The 27,872-nt window shown below is 36.8% G+C and overlaps 2 protein-coding genes across 2 annotated transcripts; one reads left to right on the top strand and one right to left on the bottom strand.

Annotated features, from left to right (window-relative positions):
* Positions 1–780: 780 nt before the first annotated feature.
* LOC120316927 (vomeronasal type-2 receptor 26-like) lies at positions 781–14,002 on the top strand. Its single transcript, XM_039363091.1, has 7 exons — positions 781–986; positions 1,468–1,753; positions 2,362–3,204; positions 9,687–9,914; positions 10,469–10,595; positions 10,683–11,574; positions 13,657–14,002. The coding sequence occupies exons 1-7, from the start codon at positions 781–783 to the stop codon at positions 14,000–14,002; spliced, it is 2,928 nt and encodes a 975-aa protein (XP_039219025.1).
* A 4,171-nt stretch (positions 14,003–18,173) lies between these two features.
* LOC120316928 (vomeronasal type-2 receptor 26-like) lies at positions 18,174–27,710 on the bottom strand. Its single transcript, XM_039363092.1, has 7 exons — positions 27,568–27,710; positions 26,068–26,359; positions 24,791–25,432; positions 23,310–23,537; positions 22,302–22,428; positions 20,703–21,445; positions 18,174–18,230 (listed from the first exon to the last, which is right to left on the bottom strand). The coding sequence occupies exons 1-7, from the start codon at positions 27,708–27,710 to the stop codon at positions 18,174–18,176; spliced, it is 2,232 nt and encodes a 743-aa protein (XP_039219026.1).
* Positions 27,711–27,872: the final 162 nt, after the last annotated feature.

The raw sequence follows: 27,872 nt of genomic DNA on the forward strand, positions 1-27,872 counted from the left end.
ATTACATTGTCATTAGTTGGTTTCCCAATGCAGTCTTCATAAATTAGCATCCTACAGCATCATATGTCAATCTTGAATATTATAATTCAACTACAGGACAACCAAGAATTGCAATAAACATCCAAATTTCTGGAAGAATATATGAAAGTAATGGTAATGTAATGGATGGTAGAGAATAGGAATAATGTTATTTAAGTGCAATGGAAGAATGTAATGGAATTGAATGGAATGGAACATAGAATGGAATAAAAGAAGAATAGATTAGAATAGAATAGAATAGAATAGAATAGAATGGAATAGAATAGAATAGAATAGAATAGAATAGAATAGAATAGAATAGAATAGAATAGAATAATGCCTTTACACATACATATATTTACATCTCTATTTTGATTTATGGATCTAATGATTTTAGTTTTGTCTTATTGGTCATGCATCCCTGCCTCTGGAGGCCCTCACATGTTTTGAAGATGTTCACATATGTGACTGTCTTATTATCATGAAGAAATTAGCCAGTTTGTCTCTTCCAAATCCTATGGGACTCCATGAAAACAGGAGGAAGGAGCACTGAATTATGGTATTTATTGTTCCCATGATATTCCAGCTTATGGCTGGGAACCCCAAAGCTTTGTGAGTTGATTTGATATTATGTTGCACTCACAATTTGTGTCTGAAGAACATCTCAAAAAGAACGGTCAGTCTGATTCACTTCAAATAATGTGTGGCAGAGAGAGGCATTTGCACCCAGAAAGAAGACATTCACAGAAGATGTTAGTATTCATGGAGTTACTGTTAATTGTATTGCCTGAAGTGGTGTGCAAGGATCCTGGCCTTCAATGTGACATTCATCAGCCTCTTCCTATTCGGCACACCTATCATCAGCTTGGAGACATTAATATTGCTGGTATTATTTCTGTCTTGTTTGCACCTTCTAGTCCTATTAATTTTATTCAAGATCCTTCTCAGGGATTTCACGATGGACTTATGTAAGTACACCATTAATTTATTGTCAAGCTCTGAACCTTGCTGGTATGTTAGCTGATGCTTGAAATGTTTCCTCTAAGGACAAAAGTTCCAGAAAGAAACATCTAAAATAGGATGCCTAGGTTTATTTTATGTGAAGTTATATGTTGCTTCAATCTCCAGGTAATGTTGAAATGGAGATCAAATCTCCATTTATAACAAATCATATCTAAACAACTATCATTAAGAAAGGGGAAGCACATATTTCCCATGATCAGTTTTCTCATTTGATATTTCTGTGCCAAAATGTAGCAATTTCCTTCTGCATATAAGCCATTCTTAAAATCTGTTGTTTGATAGTGGGCCATTCTCACATATAAGAACACAAAAATAAGAATTATTTCACACATTCCACAAAATATGTTGTACTGAAGGATTGCAAGTGCCATAATGTGAAGCAGATCTTTCTCAATGTATTTTTTTTTTAAAAAAAATGTTTTACAGAATATTTTTTCAGAATTACCAGCATATTCTTGCATTAGCATTTACTATAAAAAAGATTAATGAAAATCCTCAGATCCTACCCAACATCACACTGGGCTTCCACATTTTTAACAGCAATTTTAGTCCAAGCTGGACTTACTTCACCTCAATGATTCTACTTTACACTCAGGAAAAATTCATCCCTAACTACAAGTGTGGTGTCCCAAATACCTTGGCTGCAGTCATTGGGGCACCGGACATCTCTCTTCACATGGCAACTGTGCTCTGCATCTACAAAATTCCTCAGGTAAGAAGACATACACTATTATTCTGCCATATCCCCATAGGTATCTATATGATTGCCTCTGAGAAATGGAAAACTGTTCTGATTCCTAGATAGTATTTTTCGTTTCATAGGATCAGTAGAGCTGCCTGAGTAATGAGTAAGTTTGAATAGACAGTGGGGATATGTGACATAGCAAAACATTTCTCAATTCTAGAAATTAATCCAAGGTTCAGATTTGATATATCCACAATGAGACTACTTCTAGGAAATGGTATTTACTGATTCTTGAAGAGTGAGATTTTGGTCAGATTCCTAGATATTACTTTTGTTTGATAAGATTAGCATAACAGCATGAGTAATCATCACTCTGAACAGATGGTGGGCCTATTTGACACAGCAAAATATATCCAAATTCCAGACACTGAACTAAGATTCAAATATTCATAATGAAACTATTTTGACAAAAATGTATTTACTGATACCTCAAGAGTGACATCTTGGTGGATATTTCCTAATAAATACAACCAGTTGCATAGTGTTTCACAATATAATATCAAAGATACCCAAAAATGCACATAGACCATAATCTCACACAGACCTTTGCAACTGCATATGTTTATCTTTCTTAGTTGATATATGGCTCCGCTCCAGTCATGGATAAAGAGACTCAAGCAGTTTTCTTCCAACAAATGTTTCCGAATGAATCCCACCAACATAAAGGCCTCCTGCAGTTATTGCTGTATTTTAGTTGGATCTGGATTGGAATTCTTGTAGTAAAGGATGAGAAAGGAGAGAAATTCCTTCAGGAGATGCTCCCCAAATTTTCTGAGAAGGGCATTTGCATTGAATTCATAGTAGAATTCCCAATAGAATCTAATTACAGTGATTTTACTGATACCGTGGATGAAGGACTATATATATACCGTGTTCTCATGAAGAGCACAGCCAATGTGATTCTCTTATATGGTGAAACTCAGTCCTTGTCAGTTCTGAGAACTTCCCTCCAGTTTTCAGAAGTGGAGGATATACCAAAGAAGAATAAGATTTGGCTTATAACAGCTCAGACAGATTACACTTCAATTGCCGTTCATAAATTTTGGGATATCCATTTTCTCCATGGTGCTTTATCCTTTGCAGTTCAGACAAAGGAGGTCCAAGACTTCCAGGAATTTCTTCAAAACTTGAATCCAAACAACAACCAGAATGACCATTTTCGGAAAGATTTTTGGGAACAGGCATTTGATTGTTTCTTTGCAAACTCAAAAACTGGGAAGAAATGTACTGGACAGGAGAGGCTTGAGACCCTTCCCACATCTGTGTTTGAAACAGTAATGAGTGCTCAGAGTTACAATATTTACAATGCAGTCTATGCTGTGGCACATGCTTTGCAATCTCTGTATTCATCCAAATCTAGGGGAAAAACATTTGTTAAAGAAGGGAGGAAACAGTTTCATAATCAAGGGTTGTGGCAGGTAAGTCTGTAAGCAGAGTAGTACAGAAACCACCATATCTTCAATTGCAAGATCTGTCCATAGATACTAGTGAGCAACAATTTCTTGGGGGATTGACAATCTCTTAGAATGTACTACTGTCCATGAAATTAACTGCCTGCAAAATTTAGAATGGGATTTGGTGAGTCTCCGAAACTGATTTCTTTCTTGTTTCATACCTATGGACAAAATCTTGCCAAACTGAGTACTTTTATATATGTATCCATAGTATAATCTGTGAACTATTCAGGAAGGAGTGTTTTCATCCTCTTTCTCTCACACATAATATTCAAACTGAATTGTCTTTTACTTGTCAAAAATATATCCCCTCCCTCCTGAGAATTCACCTCCTTACTACAATTCCATCTCTCTGCCATAAATGCAGTCTATTAATAAATAGAATGAGGTGATCTATTCCATTCACATGATGTGCAGTAGTTGTTTTTTCTTCCAGATCAGGAGTGTCAAACTCGCCACGTCACGTGACGTGTCACAATGTATCGCAACTTTTTCCCCATTGCTGGAGCTGGAATGTGCATGGCTTCTGCGTGACACAACCAGCCCACAGGCCAGCAGTTTTACACCCCTGTTCTAGATGCTTTCTTTGGAATAGTTGCTTTTAATCACAATCAATTCTATGATTGTTGAAAGTACAGTCATTCCTTTATTAGTCATTCCATGTGTGGAAGAGGAAGGACTGATAATTATATTGTGACATGATTACTCAAAACAGGATTCAGATGTTCCTTTTCCATCAGGCATCGGTTTCCCAGACTTCACAGGCCATTAGAAAGTCATCTGTATTTCTACACCAGAAATTAACAACAAAACGTGCTTAGTTTGGGAGCAAATGAATGGAGAAGAATGAGGAAAGCCTTATATGCTTCCTGGAATAGAGTTCTAGGAATAGCAGGAAAGGGCATAAAGGTGTTTTTAAGGAGTGCTTAAAAAAAAGAGGACCAAGATAGGGTTTAATTTTGAGCCTACTTTTTGTGAGACATATATACTCCAAGTGATGAAAGAATCATAGGTTTAAAAATGGGTATTTAAGCCCTTGGTTAGTGCAAAATTTCAAATTCTAGCATCTCAGCAGATGTTGATTCTGTCTCTCTTTGAATACATTCAGTAAAAGAAAGGGCATTGCCCTTTGGCCATTATTTCTCATTGCCTAACTCGCCATGTCATGTGATGTGTTGTGATGTATTGTGACTTTTTTTTCCCCATTGCCAGAGCTGGGGTGGGTATGGCTTTGATATGATGCAACCAGCCCACAGGCCAGCAGTTTGACACCCCTGTTCTACTGAGACTTTGTTTCATAGGTAAAATATAGTTTGCCAAAATAGATTTTTAATTAAGTTTAGATTTTACATTCTAAAAATAATGTATTATACTGAACATTTCACAGATCATCCTTACCGAACTATGGTAATCAGGGCCAGAATTTCCATTGCTAAGTGATGCCGTTATAAAGTATACTGTCATTTGACCATGCAGCTTACAAAAGCAATAGTGACAGTTTCCAATTATCATTGTTAAGTGGGGACTGCACAGGTTTTGAAGCACTTCATGTGATTCCAACCTCCAACTTCCTTCCAGTTTCCCCATTGACTTTGCTTGTGGAAACCGAGCAAGGAAGATTTCAAATCCCAATCATGTAATTTTGGGATACTGCAACAGTCAGAAATCCACTTACCAAGTTCCAATATTGTGATCACATGACCACAAGGGTGTTGTGACAGCTGGAACTTCAAGGGAGTCATCAGTACCATATGTTTTGCACCAACCAATTTCAAATGATTGCTGAACAAGCAGCCATTGAATGAGGACCACCTGTACTTAAATATTTCTGTATTGTCTCATATAGAGAGACCTCCAAGACATTTTCAGCCCGCAAAAGTAGATCAGACTGGGAAACCATCACCATGTAGGTCAGGATTAATTTTATTTCAAGAGCTGTAGTAACTGAACCTTGCAAGTCTGAATGTGCTTAGCTCTCTACCATATTCTGTTTGTTTGATACACTAAGGTTTCTCTGAAATGTTTTCTCAACTAATATTTCTTAATCAAGGTTCAAGTACTTATTTGAATGTTACCTTGATAGTTGCTCTCCCTTCTGTCCTTCAAGACCATTCATATGATCATTACAAATGCAGATATTTCCCCATTCACAACACATTAGCTGTGGGAGAAGGACCCTGACTACCTCTGTCTCTTGCTAGCTGTCCAGGAATGGAGTTATCATATATTGTAGCCCAGTTCTGTATGTGAACTAAGATTGAATGCATATCACTCCTCCAAGTGAAGTGATCCTGAATCCCATCTAGGTTACCATAACTTAGTATGCCTTATGGCCATTTTTCTCTCTGTTTTGAACATAAGATAATATAGCCAAATACATAACACAACATCTAGATAAAACATATTGTAACTGGAAAGGGTTTTGTGTCTGTCTGTATATACATAAAGTTAGATTTTGTTTTAAATTGTTAGTTCCTTGCCTCTAGTCTGTTTGATTTCAACTATACTGTAACTGAAATCAAATTTTAGCATAGCTACATATATAAGGCTCTTTATAAGTAAGAAGAGTATTCAACTATTATATCCCTATATATTCTACATATTGTTGTTGTTTAATCATTAAGTTGTGTCTGAGTCTTTGCGACCTCATGGACCACAACACCCAAGGCCCCCCTATTGTCCACTGTCTCACAGAATTTGCCCAAATTAATGTTCATTGTGCTGAAGACACTATCTAACCATCTCATCCTCTGCTGTCCTTTTGACTTATCCTTTTGCTTTTCTTCCTTCCCAACATCAGGATCTTTTCCAACGAGTCCTCTTTTCACATTAGGTGGCCAAAATATTTGAGCTTCAGCTCCAATATCTGTCCTCGAAAGCAGTCAGTGTTTATTTCCTTTAGGAATGATTGATTTAGTCTACTTGTACTCCAAGGAGCTCTCAAGACTCTTCTCCAGCACCACAAATCAAAAGCATCAATTCTTTGGTGCTCAGCTTTCCTTATGGTCCAACTCTCACAGTTGTACATTACTACTGGGAAAACCATAGCTTTGACTATACAGACTTTTGACAGCAAGGTGATGTCTCTGCTTTTTAATACACTGTGTAGGTTTGCCATAGGTTCCTCCCAAGGAGTAAGCTTCTCTTAATTTTATAGCTGAAGCCACTATCTGCAGTGATTTTGTAGCCCAAGAAAATAAATCTGTCACTGCTTCCATTTCTTCTCCTTCTGTTTGCCAGGAGTGATGGGAACAGATGCCATGATCTTAGTTTTTTCATGCTGAGTTTCAAGCTAATGTTTGCACTCTCCCGTTTTACCTTCATCAAGAGGTTCTTTATTTCCTCTTCACTTTCTGCCATAAAAGTATATTGTCTGCTTATCTGAGGTTGTTAATATTTTTCCTGGATATCTTAATTCCAGCTTGTGATTTATCCAGCCTGGAGTTTTTCATCATTTACTTTGCCTATAATTTAAATGACAGGGTGAAATATACAGCCTTGTGGTACTCCTTTCCCTATTTTGAACCAATCATTTGTTCCATGTCCAGTTATAATTGTTGCTTATTGAACCTGCATAGAGGCTTCTCAGTTGGTTTGATACTCCCAGCTCTTTTAAGAACTTGTCACAGTTTTTTTTTTAAACAAGTTTTATTGATTTTCCATTTTTACAAACCTTTGGGTATTTAAGGAAGCAACATGGTGGTTGGGTAATACATAGTACAATAACACGCTTATCCATACATATATCAGTTTACATCATCAGAAATTTCCTCTCTGTTTCCTTAGTTATTATACCAAATTCAAATTAGTAGATTGCTAGTTATAACTCAATCATTTAAAACATTTATAAACAACTTTTAGATTATATATCTCCAGATCCTGTTTTTAACTTTTGTCTGGTATCAATTACAATGTTCCAGTTGGCTTACTGTCCAATAATATACAAATTTTGGATAGCCCCCGGTTCCCTTAATTCATACAAAATAATATCATGTCTAAAATACACTTATTATTTGTTCCAATAAATTCTTAATTTATTTCACAATCATATTCTAATTCCCATTTTAATATCATCGCTTATAAAATGACCTTTATCCTCTAAATCCATCTTCTATTTATAATTCAAAACAATTACTTAAGTAACTAATTTATTTCCCTTATAAATATAAACCTAATTATTAAATCCAATAATTCTCCTTGGCTTATTACATAAAATTTCCATTAGGTATCACACAAAGAAAACCATTTTTTAAATCTAAGTCTGGCTTTCCTTTTATTCCAAGCCGGCTTCCATAAAAAAGCTTTTAGATCATCAAGTGGCTCTCCCTTCTTCCCTGCATTTATCATTTGAAACAGGGGAGACCATCCAATCATCAGCCTATCAAGGAAGCCGGTCCCTTCACAGTTATTGAATTGTTTGCCAAATGGTTTAAATCTTCATATCTGAGTTAATATATTATCATATATTCAGGCTGGTCTTCTTCTGGTTTCAGCTGAATTAGATGAACAGTCATGTTCGATGTTGTAATTGTTTTTGGATCATCTAGATTGTCTAGAATCTCAATGTGTTGTCGTAAGGTTCCACCTTAGCATTGCTTTCTTCAATTTCTGTTGCTGTTGTAGTTGTAAAGTCTTTAAGTGAGGTCAATGTTTGGGTGTCAAAGTTCTGAGAAGATTGTTGCTGGAATTTTTTAAAATCCTCTTTGTTATTAGTTCCTTCTTCTGTTGCTTTTTGAAGTATGGATTCCTCTAATGGGGTTAAAGCTGCGTTTTATGGCTTTGAAGTGGCACATAAGCAGGGCTTTTTTTGTCATAGAACACCCAGAGTGGAATTCCAGCACCTTTTTTAGATTGAACCTTGTAGGGTAGGCAAGGCGGGTGGTATAACATGTGTGAGTTCTGGCACCTTTTTTTTAAACAAAAAAAGCACTGCACATAAGTCTTTCATTCTAGAATTCATTAGCTCAGTAGCCTCTAGAATTTTTTCAAGTATAAGTTTAACATTAAGCTGTGGGTGGTGTTCCTCCATTTCTGTAATGGCTATTTTTAATAAAAATCAATAACTTCCACTTCCACTGTAAAGAGATATTTTCACCACCCAGCTGTTTCAAGTTCTTATCTTTTGATTGCTGTCAAGGACAAATTTTAGTCTCAGAGGTTTCCCAGTCAGAAAAAAATTATTCCACTTGCTCTGCCACATTTCACCACAAGATGTCCCCAGTAACATACAAAATAGGACTTTTGTTGAGTTTAAAAAAGGGGAAAAAAAGAAGATTCCCTCTTTTTTCCCCCAAGTTAAAAAAAAGAGTAAAACAGTACGTTTTTGTAGAAGTACAGAACTTTTGGGGAGCCCAGGTATCCAGATATTACAAGTCCAGGTATGTGGTTGTTTAATCTTATTGTTCCTTTTTTTGTTTCTTGGCTTTATTTTCCCGGAGTAAGCAAAAGCCGTGGAATTAACCTGGGGGAAAAGGGTGTTTCAAGAGTTTTACAGGAAAGCAGTTGGGAAAGAGAAAAGGAAAAACAGGGTCTCACCCACTCCTCTAGTTGCTTCTTCATGCTTAGTTAGTGCTTTGGGCTTTTGGCTGGTTCGATTAAGTGACGGCAAGTTAATGGCCGCTCTTTTCCTTGTTGGTCCTGAGGAGTTACCCCAGATCAAACGGAGAGGCTGCCACCCTCTGCAATCCAGCAAGAGTCCTCTCCAACTGTGGTCGCCCCTCCAGGGTAACTTTCGACCCTTTCCAGGGTCTTCCAAAGGAGAAAAACCAGACAGTGGGGAGAGCGGTCTCTCCGCTTATCCGCCAGTGTTGAAAACTGGAACCGGTAGCCCCAGTAATAACTGTTGCTTATTGAACCCAAATTAGAGGTTTCTCAGTTGGTCTGATACTCCCAGCTCTTTTAATAACTTGTCACAGTTTGTTGTGATCCACACAATCAAAGGCTTTAGCATAGTCAATGAAACAGAAGTAATCCAGCAAATGTTGGCAATTTGTTCACTATTTCCTCTGCCTTTTCAAAAAATAATTTGTACTTCTTGTGGTTCTTGGTTCACATACCGCTGAAGCCTAGCTTGTAGGATTTTAAGTATAACCTTGCTATTGTGTGAAATGAGCACAATTATATGGTAGTTTTAAACTTTTTAGTATTTATTATATATTTATTACAAGTCCTCTAGCTTAAGTAACTTTTACAATTAAACTACAAAGGTTTTGTTTGTTTGTTTGTTTTGCAATTCTATGTTAATTTTATTTCAGTAAGCTTCCTTTGTGTTAGAATGATTGTTATGTCATTTGTTTTATACTGGCCTACAACTAAATTTTTTTAAAAAAATGTTTTTTTCTTTGTTTAAAGAAACATTCATATGAATGTTTTGAATATATGAATTATGTCTCCCTGCCTCAGTCCTATTCTCTCTCTTTTCCTTTCTGAGTATCAATATATTTCAGGTTCATTCTTTTCTGAGAAGTGTCAGATTCAACAACAGTGTTGGTGAAAAGATCTCCTTTGACAAAAATGGAGAACTCATTGGTGGATTTGATATTATCAACTGGATCACATTCCCAAACCAATCCTTTGTGAGGGTCAAAGTTGGAATAATAGATCCCACAGCTCCAGCAGACAAGTTCTTCAATATTTCTGTGGATTCCACCACGTGGCCAGTAGGCTTTAATCAGGTTAGCTTTTTGAATCTAGATTGGTCTGCCTTCATTTAAATATCCATATTGATGAAAGTCTCAAAGCATCATTTCTGACTAACCTACAGTAGATACAAATGTCATGGGGAAGGAAAAATATCAGTATTTTTTTTTACTTTTTTAGCAATTGCTATTGAACATTGTACTCTTTATTTTGGCCCCAGGTTAAATATGGACAATGATTTTCATAGTTATTTTTTTTTTGAAAATTTTTATACAAATTTTGATACAACATAGTTTTGACATAAAAACTGCAAGCTAGTGTACTAGATTTCATAAGTTAGCCGGCTTCAAAATTGAGAAGTTGAGAAGACCATTTTTACTCAGCACAATAATTGTTTTTGGACAGTGGGCATAGAAGGCCATAAATACCAATAATTGTAGATATTTAATTCATTATTATTTCAGACCAATTACATCAAAAATTATGTTATCACACTACTTTATTTTTAATCTACTGGTTGCACACTAACATTATCTCTCCAAGTACTTCCTTTCTGTATCTTAAAATATTCTTCTTCATTCATTGATAGGCATTACCTCTATCTTTGTGTAATGATCCTTGTGAGACAGGATACAGCAAGGCCAAGAAAGAAGAGGAGTGGTTTTGCTGCTATGATTGCCGCCTATGTCCAGAAGGGAAAATATCAAAGGAGAAGGGTAGGAAATTTTCAAATATAATGGGACTAAGCCAAGATGGCACAACACTATAATTCCCTATATCAATCCACATGCATTCTTTTTCAGACACAGATGATTGCTCTCCATGTCCAGAAGACCAATATCCAAATCCTGACAAAAATATATGCCTTCCAAAGCGGATCACCTTTTTGTCCTATGAAGAACCCTTGGGAATCAGTCTGACTGTTCTTTCTCTTTGCTTTTCTTTAATGACAACTTTGGTAATAGCAATTTTTCTGAAACATAAAGACACTCCCATTGTCAAAGCCAACAATCAGAATCTCACTTATATACTCCTAGTTTCTCTTCTCCTTTCTTTCCTTTGTGTCTTTCTGTTTGTTGGGAGACCCAATACAATTGTGTGTCTCCTTCGACAACCAGCTTTTGGCCTCATCTTTTCTCTGGCGGTTTCTTGTATATTGGCCAAAACCTTTGTTGTGGTTCTAGCATTCATGGCCACCAAACCTGGTTCCAAATTGAGGAAATGGGTGGGAGGAAGAATGGTTAGTTTCATTCTACTGTCCTGCTCCCTTGTTCAAATATGTGTTTGTGCTGTATGGATGATAGCCTTACCACCATATCCAGATTTTGATGTGCATTCAATACCTGAAGAACTTATCCTGGAGTGTCATGAAGACTCGGTCATGTTCTACTGTGTTTTGGGTTTTATGGGTTTTCTTGCTCTGGTTAGTTTCTCTGCTGCTTTTCTAGCTAGGAATTTACCTGACAGCTTCAACGAAGCCAAATTCATCACCTTCAGCATGTTGGTCTTCTGCAGTGTTTGGCTGTGCTTTATTCCAACCTATCTGAGCACAAAGGGAAAATATACATTGGCTGTGGAGATCTTCTCCATGATCTCCTCCAGTGGTGGCTTATTAGTGTGTATCTTTCTTCCCAAGTGTTTTATCATTGTGATGAGACCTGAACTGAACAATAAACATCAGCTCACAAAAAGAAAGTTTTAACAAAGCTGTTTGTGTGACATCATATATAATGTATTTTGGGGAACTTATTCACTTGTACATTGAAGCCACATAGCAATGTGGTGTTAGACTGGCCTTCTATGATGCCCTGTCCCCTAGGGCTTGGATAATTTGAAACTCTTTTTCCTTCTGGAGGTCAATTATAATTGGGGACCATAAAATGTGTAAATAAATAAATAATAGGACAAATTGATTTGTTGAGATATTTTAGTTATGTTATAGACAATTCTGACTAAATATATAGGTTGGATGTGAATTATATATTTATCTTTATTGGTCTTCTTAATTCATATCCAACTAGAATGTATAACAAGAAGTGGGCATTAAACACAAATGAGCTTTTCATTTAAACAGGGAAGACCTATGAATTGGGTTTTTAAAAAATATTTTATTGGTTTTTTACAATAACAATCTCCAGTGCCTGTTGTACAATGTGTTGTCTTGGTTTATATATTTGAACAAAAGACAATGGTAATTAAAAGAGTCTATAATAATTTTAATAATTCCATAATTACTATATTCATTAATAATATATGTCTTTGATCTTCTTTCTCCCAATTGTATTCTCCTTTTTCAACCTTAAACAGGTATAATTCTTAATATTTTCAATGTATAAATAATTAAATATAAATGTTTTTTCATGTTTGTTCAGATAATGATAATGTATCATCAGCTTATATTATTCTTATAGAAATCATCTCATTAATTCACCATGCATCCTATTTTCATAGTTTTTGTTTAAGCATAATTTCCCCTTTATATTCAATCCATTCTTATCAATCATGATTTTTTCAATGTTAGTCATATAAATCAGGGTTTTTCAACCTTTTCACCCATTGTACCACTTTTAGGATATGGCAACATCTGAGTACCACCAGTTGCCTAGCAAGGTGTCAAAAACTTGATCACCCAAAAAAAGAAAAAAAGGAAAAAAATGATAAAGTACAGGTAGTCCTAGACTTACAACACTTCACTTAGTAACTGTTTGAAGTTACAATGGCACTGAAAAAAGTGCCCTCCAAGCTATAGCCGAGCAAGACACTTGCCTGCCCACCCGGCCGTGCTCTTTCTCCTGTCCGAAGTTTTCATTGTTGTAAGCATTTCTGTTGAGGGATGGGGATGCAGTGGAGTGTTTGGTTTTTATTCCCCCTGTCTGCTGGGTGGTTGTAGCAGGTTTTCATCACCTGGGATACTATGACCGTCATAAGTATGAATCAGTTGCCAAGCATTTGAATGTAAATCACAAGATCCTGGAGATGCTGCAACATTTCAGCTGATTGGTGCTTCTTCTGGGCTCAGCAGAAGTGCCAGGATCAGTGCTGCTTTCCAGCTGATTGGTGCTTCTTAAGGGCTCAGAAGAAGCACAAGGATTAGCACTGAGCTCCAGCTGTAGCCTGGCACTGATCCTGGCACTTCCGCTGAGCCCTGACAGCTCCAGTCATCTCTCACTCAGGCTTGTGCAGTGCTGCTACTGCTTCAGTTCATTCCCTTCCCTCACTACCACCTTTCTAGGATGGTTGCATACCACCTGCCAGGTGCCAATGTACCACAGGTGTTACCTGTACCACTGGTTGAAAAGCCGTGATCTAGTCCCCTGCTCAGGCAGGAAACCCTATAATATTTCAGACAAATGGCTGTCCAGCCTCTTCTTAAAAATTTCCAGTGTTGGAGCATTTCCCAGGGGACTTTCAAACACATTTGCAGTTGAAGTGGCAAAAGAGTTAAGCTCATGCCATCGAATCTCATGTTAACCAATTTCCAAAAGTCCTGAGTAACAGTCAAGGGGGAAGCTACACTCAGGGTGCACTTCAATGGATGTGAGGGCCCCCTGGAAGTTGTAGTATTTGAGGGCAACCACACAAGCCTCATTGGGCTTGATTGGTTTGATGCATTGGGAATCCATGTAACTGGAATAAACAGCACACAAGCAGTGGACTTAGTGGCAGTTTGCCAGGAGTTTGCTGACGTTTTTAGCCCTCACTTAGGAAAATATAAGGGTCCTCCCATAGCTCTTCAGTGTGATCCTGCCATAATCCAATACAGATCAAACCGTGTAGAGTGCCCTTCGCCCTCAAGCAGAAGATCAATGCAGAGCTGGACAAGCTGGTGCAGCAAGGCAACTTGCAGCCAGTTGATAGAAGTGAATGGGAAACCCCCATACTTACACCACTTAAGGCCAATGGAGAGGTGCGAATATGTGCAGACTACAAGTGCACTATCAATAGGCCATTCCAACAACACACATATCCAGTGCCCATAGTCAGCCACATTTTGGTATCACTACAGGGAGGTCGCATCTTTGTCAAGTTAGATTTGGCTCAAGCCTATCAGAAACTGCTGGTGGATGATGCCACAGCAGAAGCTCAAACCATAGTTACTCACAGAGTATGCTTTCAAGGTTAAGCACTTATAATTCAGGGTCAGTGTTGCCCCAGGCTTCTTCCAGGGAGTGATGGAGCGCACGCTCAAGAGTATTACAGGTGTGTGTCTATATTTCAATGATGTCCTCACAGTTGGGGAATCAGTCAAAAAATTGGCAGAATGGCTCAAGGCCATCCTTCAGTGCTTCTGCAAAGCAGGGCAGAAGCTGAAGTGGGAGAAAGGTAAGATTGGGTGGCTTCAACTTAGTTCCTCGGTTTCCGTCTAGATGCCCAAGGCATTCATCCTGCTGAATCCAAGCTCAAAGCAATTCAGGCCCCCAGTCCAAAATCAAAGGGGGAGCTCCAAGCATTTCTTGGACTGCTCAATTTTTATCATGCCTTCCTACCTCACAAGGCCACAGTTGCAGAGCCGTTACACCGGCTCTTGGACAAACATGCACAGCAGAAGTGGACGAGGAGCTTCTCAGCAGTCAAATCACTGCTGTCTTCAAATTCAGTTTGGATGCATTTTAACGAAAATCTGCTTGTCAACATCCCTTGTGATGCATCACCATATGGGGCTGGGGCTGTGTTGAGTCATTTAATGGCTGACGGAAGGCAAATTCCAATAGCCTATTACTCGAGGACCTTGTCTTCTGCAGAGCGTAATTATGCTCAAATAGATAAAGAGGCTTTGACCATAGTGGCAAGGATCAAGAAGTTTCATGACTATCTATATGGTAGGCCCTTCACAGTCTTCACAGACCATAAGCCACTCCTGGGTTGTTCACAACAAACAAGCAAACACCCCAGATCATATCCCCTAGGATGTTGAGGTGGTCAATTTTCCTGTCAGTGTATGATTATAGTTTGATTCATAAATCAGGTAGAGAAATGGGCCACACAGACAGCTTTAGTAGACAACCCCTGCCACAGAGCCTGACCCTGCTCCAGCCATGCACATCCTGGCTATTCAGGACCTTCCTGAGTCTCTCCTTAATGAGGGGATGTGGCTGCAGAGACAGCTTCAGACATAATGCTGAGCCATGTGCTGAACTGGATGTTCACAGGATGGCCAGAAAATAGTCCCAGGTCTAATTTTCAGAGTTTCAGCAGGAGGTAGGATGAACTGTCAGCCCACAGGGGGTGCATATTGTGGGGTAGTTGGGTGGTAGTTCTGAACTCACTGAGAACTAGAGTCTTGGAGTCTCTGCATGAGGGACATCCAGGAATAGTCTGGATGAAGGCACTCACGTGAAGCTACCTTTGGTGGACTGGGCTGGACAAATATATTGAGGCTCAGGTACACAGCTGCCATATTTGCCAGCAATCTAGACCAGAGATGCCCCATGCCTTTGTCCACTGATGGGAAACCACACATGCCCCCTGGTCCAGGATCCACATTGATTATGCAGGGCCTTTCCAGGAACAACTCTTCCTCGTTGCGGTGGACAGTCACTCCAAGAGGTTAGAGCTGCCCAGGAGTTTTGCCACACATGGGTTACCTGATGTGATAGTTTCTGACAATGGAGCCCAGTTTATTGCTTCAGAATTTCAGTCCTTTTTAAGGGCTAATATGATCAGACACACCACATCAGTCCCTTTTCACTTCAAATGGCCAAGCAGAGTGCATGGTCCAAACAACTAAGGATTTCTTGAAGTGGATAGTAACTGGTAACTGGCAACATAGACTGGCAGATTTTCTACTCTGCCAACGCACAAACCCATGCACTTCCACAGGCAGAAACTCAGCAGAATTAAGATGGAGATGGCGCTTGATCACAAAGCTGGATTGCCTAACTCCAGAGTTGCCTCTCAAGCAGCACAGCCAAAGGCACCATGGCACTTCAAGTGGGTGACCCAGTTTGGGTGCAGAACTATGGGCAAGGAGCATTGTGGATAGTAGCTGTGGTTTTTAAGGTGACTGGGCCACTTTCTTTTCTTTTTTTTTTTTTTATTGAAAGTTTTATAAATTTTACAAAAAGACAAAAATAATACAAAACAAAAAACAACATATACAAAAAAAACTAAACATCACATATAAACCCCCCCATCCCCCACCCCTCACAAACACCCTCCCTTCCCCCCCCTGAGCTTCCCAGAGCAGAATATAGGCTTAGTTAAAAATTAGCAAATAAAAATAAAAAATTAAATTAAAAAAATTTTATATTTATATATATAAAAAAAAGTATCTATATATAACATTCTCTATATATGAAAATAAAACTTATGAAAAAGCTATGTAATATTTTTTAATACCCAATCTAAATTGTATAAATTTTATCCATTTGTCCCAAACGGCAAGAAACTTCTCTTGCGTTTGTTGCTTTAAGAAAGCCGAAATCTTTGCCATTTCCGCCAGATAAGCTACTTTAAGAAACCATTCCTGCAATGTAGGCAAAGATTCCTTCTTCCAGTATTGTCCTACTAACAGCCTGGCGGCTGTAATCAAATTTAACATCAATACAACCTCCTTTGTATCACAATCTGTAACAATGCCCAACAAAAATAATTGCGGAGTAAATTTTACCCTCCTTCTAAAAATTCTCTGGATATTCCACCATATTTTGATCCAAAATGCTTTTATCTCTCTGCATGACCACCAAATATGATAATAAGAAGCATCCGTATAACCACATCTCCAACATTTGGGTTGTACGTCAGGGTACATAAGAGACATTTTTTGTGGATCAAGGTGCCATCTATAAAACATTTTATAAAAATTCTCCCTAAGGTTCTGTGCTTGTGTAAATTTGACATTTCTCACCCAAATGGTTTCCCAGATATCCAATGAGACTGGGACACCAAAATTCTGCGCCCATCTAATCATGCAGTCTTTAATTAATTCCGTTTCTGAGTCCATTTCAACTAATACCCCATAAATTCTCTTGATATGGGTTTGTCTTTGATCCTTGACTTGCTTAATAAGATTTCCATCTTCTCTAAGAAAACCCAATTTACAATCCACCTTCCATTTATCTACTAGTTGCCTATATTGAAACCAAGAATAAATAATATTTTCTTGCGCTAAATCTTCCCGTAATCTTAACTGCCAGTTTTGCCCATCCCATCTAAGTAACTGACTATAAGACACCATATCCATTTTTACACCTCTTATTATTCCTTCTATCGCATGCCAAGGTATGGCCCATAATAGAACTTTAAAATCACTTTTATAATATTTTCTCCAAGTCCTAAGTAAAGAGATTCTTAAAATATGAGATTTAAAGACCCAATCCATTTTTTATTAAATATTAAATAGGCATGCCACCCATAAAGTAAATCCCATCCCTCTATATGAAGTATCTCAGGATTTGTCAAATTTACCCAATCACTAATTAGTGTTAAAACCACCGCATCGTAATATAATTTCAAATTTGGTACCTTGAGTCCACCCCTCTCACGGAAGTCTTGCATAATTTTAAACTTAACCCTTGGCTTTTTCCCTGCCCAAATAAATTTATTAAGACCCTTCTGCCACTCACTTAGGTTAATCTCATTTTTCAAAATCGGTAACATTTGAAACAAAAAAAGAAACTTGGGTAGAATATTCATTTTTATCACTGCAATTCTTCCCATGAGGGATAATTGCAACTTCTCCCAATTCTTCAAGTCCTTCTGTACCCTGACCCACAACCTTTCATAGTTATTTTTAAATAATTTTACATTAGAAACAGACAACATCACCCCCAAATATTTTACCTTATTAACAATCTCAAAACCCGTCAAGTTAGCCAAAATCTGCTTCTCCTGACTAGACATATTTTTAGGTAAAATTTTAGTCTTATTTACATTAATCTTGAAACCCGAAACCAAACCATAATAATGAATCAACTGTAATAAGTTTACTACAGAGCAATCAGGTTGCGACAAAGTAACAACCAAGTTATCCGCAAAAGCTCTCAACTTATATTCCTTTTTGTTAACTTCTATTCCTTTAATTTCCTGAGACTCTCTAATTTTAATCAATAATATTTCCAATGTTAAAACAAACAACAATGGCGATAAAGGACACCCCTGTCTAGTACCTTTCTCTATTGTAAAAACCTCCGACAAACCTCCATTAACAATAAGTTGTGCCGTTTGTTTTTGATATATTACCATGAGGGCTTGTAATATCTTTTCGCCAAAATTCATTTCTGCCACTTTCTTGACCAACTGCGGTGGAGGTTAGCAAACCAGCCAATAACTCATGACTCTAGTGACAGTCAAACTCAGGAGCAGCACGATGGCTGTAGTGCATCAGACTCTGCCAGCAATGGTGGAGTTCTCTGAATAGAGGATGAGACTCAAGTGTCTGGTGAATCAGTCCCAACCATTGATACCACAACCAATGGACAATGCCAGCTGATGGCTCCATTTTCAGGATTGGTGGACTCTGTTCCACCTGTGGACACTGGGTTGGGCCTACCAGGACAGTCCATCACAGAGACTCGAGTCTACCTGTAATGGATGGGTCCCATAGCCCTGGTCTTCCAAGCCTGGCCGACGAGCTGACAACCTGAGGCCTCCAGCAGTTCCGAGGCATTCGGAATGAGCGAAAAGGCTACCAACATATTTAAGGGACTATGTCCACATATGACCTTATGAACTATCTAGGGGGAAAGGGCTGTAACATATTGACGTGAATTACTTGGAATTGTTGAAAAAAAACGGTCATAAGACTCTGTCAGTTAAGAGCCAGACTTTCTGTCTACATGCTAATTATCTTGTGTTAAAGTGGGAACTAATACTTGAATCCTACTGGTTGCCGCCTAGTTGCTGAGTGTATAAATAGAGGTGGAGCTGCAGCTATCCAGGCTTCTGTTTAAACATTTAATAAAGAGTTGTTGTTCACCTGCTGCCTCGTGGATGTCTCACAGAACACCAAACTTAACAGCCACATTTTCCTGAGACTTCAGAAGAAGTCTACATCCCCTGGGATACTTCTGTAGGGAGGAGAGGCTCATAGTAAACTATTCCAAAATCCAAATGATGTTTTTTTTTTCAAAGGGACTCAGATGCCTCAAAAGTCATTGCCAAAAAAACCCATCAATAATAATATAGAACACATTTTTCTTTTAATATCTTGGAATAATATTCCAACTCTATGGAATCTGGAATAAACCAATTAGATCTTTTTTTCTGAAAAGACAAACAAGAACACTAAGGACATACTGGGTCTTCTTACTAAAGGAAGCAAGAATACACCTGCTGAGATAATACTTTTAAATACTTTTTAAACCCCAATCCATTTTCAATATAAACATATATAGCTCAAAGTTCCTCTCTACAGCATCTTGAATTCTGCCCTAGTAAATCTTTCATAAGTTCTGTGTAGGATTTTATTTGCTTTATACTATCAGTCTAGGCCCCTGATATTTCCAGGAGAGTCACTAGTTCAGCAACCATTTCTTAGGCAGAAAATTATTGTTCTTATTGAAGGACCTCACATATATCCAAAATTTTACATGCATTCTATGCTGTTCTATGTTTTTATGCTTTTTGTTACATATCATATGTCACTGAAATCTATCAGTTATCTCTCTCTCCCCCTCTCTCTCTCTCTCCCTCTCCCTCTCCCTCTCCCTCCCCCCTCTCTCTGCCTCCCTCCCTCTCTCTCATCCATCCACCTGTCATTAATCCAGCTATCCAGCTTTCTAGCTATCTAGGTTTCAAGTTACTGTATATAGCTATCTAGCAAACAATTTAGTTATCTAACTCACTGGCTGTCTGACTAGCTGTTCAATATCTACCTCTAAAAGTATATAATAAAACATTACATTGTTTTATTAAAAAAGTATTGTACCTTTATCATAGTCAATTAATTTGTATATAGCTATTTTATTATTTTGCTTTTAGTATATTCAGTATTTAGTATATTTTACTTTCTTTTATCTATTTTTAGAAAATTTAGTTAATTTAATTCTGGGTAACCTTCTATAAACATTTTATAAAATACTTTTAAGACAATATAATCAAGATTTCAGATTAAATAAACTAAAAAATAGCCTCCAAAATTATTAAACTGAACACCAAACAAATTTGTGTTTGAGAATACAGCTTCCAGTTTCTTTTATTCAGAATATTACATATATAAGGACATATATTATATATATAAGAAGAGCTGAGGTGGTGCAGCAGTTAGAGTGCAGTACTGCAGGCCACTTTAGCTGACTGTATTCAGCAGGTCAGCAGTTCAAATCTCACCGGCTCAAGGTTGACTCAGCCTTCCAATCTTCCGGGTAGGTAAAATGAGGACCCAGATTGTTGGGGGCAATGTAAATATATATATATACACCAGTAAGCAATGTATGTGTGTATATATATATATATATATATATATATATATATATATATATATATACACATACACATTGCTTACTGGTGTACACCGCTTAGAGAGTGCTTGCACTTAAAACAGTATATAAGTCTCATAAATAAATAAATAAATCACGACAAATTCCAATGCATATATTTTTATCTTTGGCTGATATATGGGCTTTCTTCAACTACATAAAATGGATTATCTGAACTTTAAAGTATCTCTCAGAATTAATGCCTTATGAGTTTCACACCAAAATGCCAGTCCCAGACAAGATTGCTTAAATAATTCTTTTTATTAGATGCTGTTTTTTATTCAGATCAGGCCTTACAATAATAATGTAGCATTTGGGGAAAAAAACACAGGCCAGAAGCCCAGCACTGGAGGCCAAGAGGGAGAAGATTTGCACAGCCACTGTGTATTTCCCTTTGGTGCTCACATAGGCAGGGACAAAGGACATCCAGACACTGCAAAAAACAAGCATGCTAAATGTGATGGATTTGGTTTCCTGGAAAGCATCTGGTAACTTCCTAGCTAGGAAAGCTGCAATAAAACTGACCATAGCCAGCAAGCCCATAAAAGATAAGACACTATAAAACATTACAACTGACCCTTCATTGCATTCTACAACAATTTCAGAAATGAAGGAGTGCATATCAAAGTCTGGGAAAGGGGGTGAGGTGGCTAGCCACACTGTACAAAGAAGGGTTTGAATGAAGGAGCAGGAGAGAACAATAGAAAGAGCCAATCTTTTCCTAAGCCAGGTCCTCATCTTTGATCCTGGCTTGGTGGCCATGAAAGCAAGAACCACAGTGATGGTTTTGGCTAATATACAAGAAACAGCCACTGAGAAAATGATCCCAAAAGCAGTCTGTCGAAGGAGACAGGTCACTATCATGGGTCTGCCAATGAAAAGCAGAGGACAAAGGAAAGAGAGAAGGAGGGAGATGAGGAGGGTGTAGGAGAGGCTGCGATTGTTAGCCTTAATGAGAGGAGTGTTGTGATACTTCAAGAACACTCCTAGTACAGAAATTGTGGCAAGAGAAAGGATAATGGCCATAGTCATCATGCTGCTTCCTAATGTTTCTTCATAAGAGAGATAAGTTATGTATTTCAGATGACACAAATTCTGTTTATTGTTGGGATACTGATCTTCTGGGCACTGAAAGCATTGGTCCATATCTGCAAAAGCAAATATAAATTGAAAGTAAAGAAATGGTTGATAGGCCACCAGTAACAGAATAAAGATATAAAACACAAATTTGGGAAACAGAGTGTTGAGTGGTGAACAAATGTAAACAATAGTAGTAGTAATAGTAGTAGTAGTAATAATAATAATAATAATAATAATAATAATAATAGTTGACCAACTGTGGCAAAAAAGCAAAGTTAATACCAATAGTAAAAAGCTCATTTTATCCAGTCCGAAAACAACTACAGCACCACTTGAACCCCATCGCCATTGACAAATTCACCATCAGTAAATTGCAAAAGGCAGTTTTACTTGAAATAGCTTCCATTTACTTGAAATAGCTTACATCCTATGACAATATCTGGACCACAACACCATCAAGCATCCATATGAAGTTCTTAGGAAGGACTCGATAGTTGGTCAAAATATCAAATCCAGTCTGAATGTCTGGCTGACTGTGTGACCAACCTTAGTAATAACATACTTACTTCATGTGGATTTCATTCATAAACCACTCAAATATGGATGGAAATAATTAACCAAAGGTCATTTTATTTATTTTTGTAATATTTTTTTAAAAATATATATTATTTTTTAAAAAAATTAAAAAACAAATATCTCAAAGGTATTTATGAATCATCCTACAATGAAAAAGATAAACCATTCATATTGTATTGAACTAAAGATAGGAAGGATTTAAAACAGGATGGATTCAATATTCCCTTAATCACAATTTTCACATTCATCTGATCATAAATCATTGGGAAAAATTACACATGGTTAGGAAATTTGAGTGTGATATCTAAGCGATGGAGGACATCCAATATCTTTCACAGTTTCTCTTACCTGTCTGATTTGTGATCTCTCTCTGTGGACAGGGGATGCAATCATAACAGCAAAATGGTTTTCCTTCTCTTGAGGTCTTTCTGTAACCTGAAGGGCAATTATCATTACACAAGGAGAGAGGTGATGCCTGCCCATGAAGGAAATAAAAATAGTTTGGAATGTTTGGAAATTATATTCTCAGATTGTCATTACAAAATTTTGAGATTGTGGTGCTTAATAGCATCTTCCTCACTTTCCTGACTTAGATAAAATAGCATTCAGAAACATAAATAATTCCAAGCCAATTAATCATACAACTAATACCATCAGGCTAAAAGAAGATGAACTCCTTAGTCTACATATCAACTAGATGTTTCAGCTTTTGCAGGCAATGCTTCTTGTAGTTCCCATTCATTATGAACTTAATGGCACATCTTTTATTATTGCAAAGTTAATCTATGAATGTCACCAGAGCTAAAGTTACTCTCCCAAAGTATACAGATTGAGTTCCACTGTACAATTTGTCACCTAGCCTACCAACTGACCCCTAATATTACATGGATATTGAATATATCCCTAGAAGGACTCAGATTCATCAGCAGTTCCTATGATTGAACCAAAACAAGGCAAAATAGAATATAGGTAGTCCTTGACTTACAACCACAACTGAGCCTAAAATTTCTGTTGTTAAGTGAGACAGTTGTTAAGTGAATTTGTCCTATTTATGACATTTATTGCCACAGTTGTTAAGTGAATTACTGCAGTTGAGTCAGTTATCAAGTATCTGAATTTTGACCATGTGACAATAGTGATGCTGCAATGGTGGTAAGCATGAAAATTGGTCATAAGTCACCTTTTTTAGTGCTTTTGTAACTTTGAATGGTCACTGAATGAACTATTGTAAGTCAAGGACTACTACATACATTTTATCAGTATAGTCACTTGAATTCAATTGATTTAGCTTTATGTGAACCTCCTAGTAATATTGGGCAAAGTAATAAACCAAAGTGGACATGACAGGAATTCTACCTGATTGAACCAGTTGGGCCAGATGAGGTCATCTTCTCTAATGGTCAGCAGGTGATATGAGAGTGGGTCTGGATCAATGGTTCCCACCTTAACTCTAAGGAAGGACTGATTTGGGAATGTGACCCAGTTTATGATGTCAAATCCACCTCTGAATTCACCATTATCATCAAAGGAAATCTTATCCCCAGCACTATTATTAAATGAAACTCCTCTCAAAAAATGGTAAAGCTAAACAGAAAAGAAGAAAAAGTTAGAAAAAAATAAAATAAAAGCATGGTGAATTCAAACAAAAAAGAAAACAAATACTCCTAATTGCATTATTGTCTTGATGGAAGTAGATTTTTAAGCTTCTTATCATTCTAAAAAATGATCAATAATGTTTTTGCAGGGTTAATCTCTGAATAGGATTCCCACAATTTAAAACATATATTTATTTCTTATGGACAAAATATGACATTCTTGTGCAAATCCAAAATTCCCTAATTAAAATATCAGAAGTATCTAAAAAGAAGATGTCTGCAGAAGGATCTTAACAATTGCTAGATTTATAGCAGTATTTTTTTTAATAGAAAGATAGTTTGAAAAATCTCAGTTGTAACAGCTGTGGGTCAAAATGCATCTGATATTTCATTACCTCCCTTTTCCTTTCGAAGGTATATGATAACAATATGAATCTATTTTTTAATAAAATAAATAAGAATGAGCAAAAAATTAATGCTGATATTGAAATGGATAGGTGATTATACTGTACTTGTAAGGTATAAGCATTTTCATATGGAGAGATGAATAAAATTGTACAGGGTTTCAATATAATATCCAAAGGCAGGAACATTGGCTAGTTCTAGAATAAAAACTCCAAAACTAAAATTCAAATATACAGAAGTAAGAGGCAGGGATTATCCATTATGTGTTTGTTACAAAAAAATTTTGAACTATTTTTATTTCTGATAGGAAATTATTTATTTTCCCAATATATTTGGCAGACATCCTAGTCAGGAACTATAGTATTTTATAATGAGATACTTTTTGGAAAAATGTTTGGATCAGTATGAACATAGTATAAGATGCATTCCACTACACAATCTCTTCTTGGTAAAAACCAGAACCAGACAAAGATCTGCAATGAATTTTATACATTCTTATGAAGATAATGGAGAGAGCCAAACAAGGAGAGCAGGTTGTAATGTGAAAAGTAGAAATAATTCACTTCCAGATTGGAACAAGTTATATGAGACCAGCACTGTAATGAATGAGAATTGGGACTTAAAACAATGGACACCTCACCTCAACTTTTTTGCTTTGCAGATAAGCTTTAGCCACTGATTTTAATGTATGCATTCAACATAAAGAAACCATTGGCTCTTATTATAATGGAAATGTGACACTCTCAGTTGCAGACATCAGGATTCAGTTAAACGAAACAGGTTTATAAGTTTGCTTTGTATCAGAAGTTATGGCACAATTGTAATAAAGAGATTTACCTTCCAAGACTGTTGTTTAAGGAGTTTCCAGGTCACTCCTGATCTTTGCTGGTCCATGGATGAATACAGGGCATGCAAAGCATATGCAACAGCATAGACAGCGTTGTAGACACAATAATTGTGGGCAGTCATCCTTGCTTCAAAAACAGTCATTGGAAGTGTCTCCAACCTCTCCTCTCCAGTGCAGATATTCTGATCATCTAACTCAGTGGAAAAGTTTGGAATCAGACAATTAAACAGTTGCTGCCAGATTTCTTTCAAGAAGCCATCTTCTTTATTCAAAAAAGGGTTCCTCATCTGAACAAATCTCTGGAATCCTGACACTTCCTTAGATTGAACTGCCAAGGATATAGAACCATGAAGAAAATCCATGCTCCAGTATCTTTGAAACAAGACTGATGTAAAGTCTACATCTGCTGTCATGATCCAGACCTTTGCTTTCTCTGACAAACTATGAAATACTGAGACTTCAAGTAGAATCCACAAATATATTATCCCTTGATATTCTCCATGAAAGATAATTGTATTCACTTTGCTTTTCCATGCAAGGCTTATATTTGGAAGTGCTGAGACTGCAACAGCTTGAGCTTCACTTAAACCCTTGTCTGTTAACTCCTTAATAAAATCAAAGCAGACCCCGTGCTGTGAAAACAAAGGTAATATTTTCCATAAAAATGTTTCTGTTTGACTTCCAATACCAACATAAAACACTCCAATCCATGTCCATTTGAAATGTAGCAACAATTGGAGAATTCCATGATACTGATAATCCACATTTGGGAACATCCAATGGAAGGAAATTGCTTGATTTGGTCCATCTGTCTTTGGAGCAGACGTATATGCAAGCTAAGAAAAGGAACGTGTGAAGGAAGAAGAAGAAGAAGCTAGGAGAAAGATTCATTTCAGAAAGAATAGTTACTTAGCCTTATTTTTGTTGATATGTTTCTAAGACTGTACTGCCTATCTTTGACTAAAATCACATGGTCCTGATATTAGTTTAATGTATGTATTTTATGAGCAGCTAAACTGAACCTTGTCAATACTAATACATATTAAAATAGTTAATTCACATAATAATTATAAATATATATCAATGTATTCCATATTTTGGCTTATTTCATATAGTCTCCCTTATGAAGCTCACTTTTAGCTTTTTATTGTGTTTAATTAGTGTTCAAATAAGCATTCTGCAACCAAAAAACTTAGTTTTTGCATTTAACAACTAAGGGAATTGGGAAGGACTTCTTCAGTTTCTTCTCTTTCATGAAAGGAACTACCTGTGAAATCTTGTGTTTACTCAGAATGGTTGCTATGTGAAGAAAATCATTTGAGTTAGGCCCTCCAATGACTGCTACCAAATTGTTCTGGAAATCACATTTATAATTTGGGATGAATCTGCTAGGTGTAGAGAGAACTTCCATTGTAGCTGCATATGTAAGCTTTGGATCAAAATAGTTGTTATAGATGTTGAAACCCAAAGTGATATTGGTTAAGATTGTACGGTCTGCATTAATCTCCTTTACCGCAAAAACCAGAGCTAAGATATGTTGGTAACTTTGGATCAGTAATCTGTAATTCAATTGGAAAATAATAAATAGACTCAATCAATTACAGTACATGTTAAATCCACTTGAAATAAATATAAGGTTTTCCTAACAATCTTGATATTAATTACAACAAGGTATCACCCATGTCTATTTCCATGTTCATAGAATACATATCAGAAACAGTGTAGCTAAGAGAGGTTCTACAATCAGAGTGACTACCGTCAGAGAATGAACTAAGTGGCCAATGTTAGAGAGCACCAAGGACTCACAGGACAAAGCAGAATTGTATAGTCAATATGCACACATCACCTCTTTCACATATTTCTGCATCATCACAAGAAAATATTTAATTTGCATTAAACTATTATTCTTCTCCCCCCACCACAACTCTTCCCAAAATTACCAGCAGTAATTTGTAAGATAACAGCTAAGGGTTAGCAAACCAATTCTGTTATATGTTTTAAGTTGGTATCTTGATCTGCATCAGGTCTGCAGTAGAATTTGACACTAGCAGTTTTTACATTTTCCATATTATGTTGCTTATGAGAATGAATGGGATATGATCTTTGTTTGTAGTGGGTGAATCTCTTCTTCTGCTACTTCTTTTAAAAATGTAATATACCTGATGATTTGCAAGTATTAAGTTCTGCTAAATGTATTCCTCAAAATAAAACAATAATCAGAAAGGAAATATGTCACCTAAAGCAAAAAAAAAAAAAAATGACTGATCCTACCCATTGAATACATTGTACATATTATGTTTAATGCAATTTTACCTTTCACAAGAATGATTATAGATAGGTGATAGATGATAGATGACAGATGACAGACAGCTGACAGATAGAGATAGAGATACAGAGACAGAGATGATAGATAGATAGATAAACAGACAGACAGACAGACAGACAGACAGACGGACGGACGGACGGACGGATGGATGGATGGATGGATGAATAGATAGATAGATAGACAGACAGACAGACAGACAGATAGATAGATAGATAGATAGACAGACATGAGTGGATTGTATCCATTGATATAGTAGTTGAACATATTAATTTAAAAGGACACTTACTCCATTACAAATGAATTTGATAAAATAAAGAAAAAGATTCAGTTTCAGGAGGGATTCCCACCCCACTGAAGAAATAAGGAAAGAAAAATAGCATTTGGCTTCTAACTATTATTAGACAGAGCTACAATATGATTCTAAATCATCCAATTTCTTACATGAACTCAACAAATATTTCTGGAAAGGGGTGCCTTTTGAATGTGATCTCCTCAGAAGCAACAAAGCTCTGAGACATTATGCCACCAAGAGTGAGTTCACTTGGTTCATGGTATTTATGAAGAATGGGATTAGGATCACTCATAGTACATTTTGCAAAAGGAATCTTGCAAACACTTCTTGGGAGGGAAACCAGGACCAACACTCCAATGGTTAAAAACATATACATCTTGCTGTAAAGAAGCTATTCATTTCACACACTTTTGGTGAAAAATTCTAAAACAATATAGCCAGATATCAGAACCAA

This window comes from Crotalus tigris, unplaced genomic scaffold, assembly GCF_016545835.1.
Source record: "Crotalus tigris isolate CLP2741 ecotype Arizona unplaced genomic scaffold, ASM1654583v1 scf7180000019525.322107, whole genome shotgun sequence".
NCBI classification, from domain to species: Eukaryota; Metazoa; Chordata; class Lepidosauria; order Squamata; family Viperidae; genus Crotalus; species Crotalus tigris.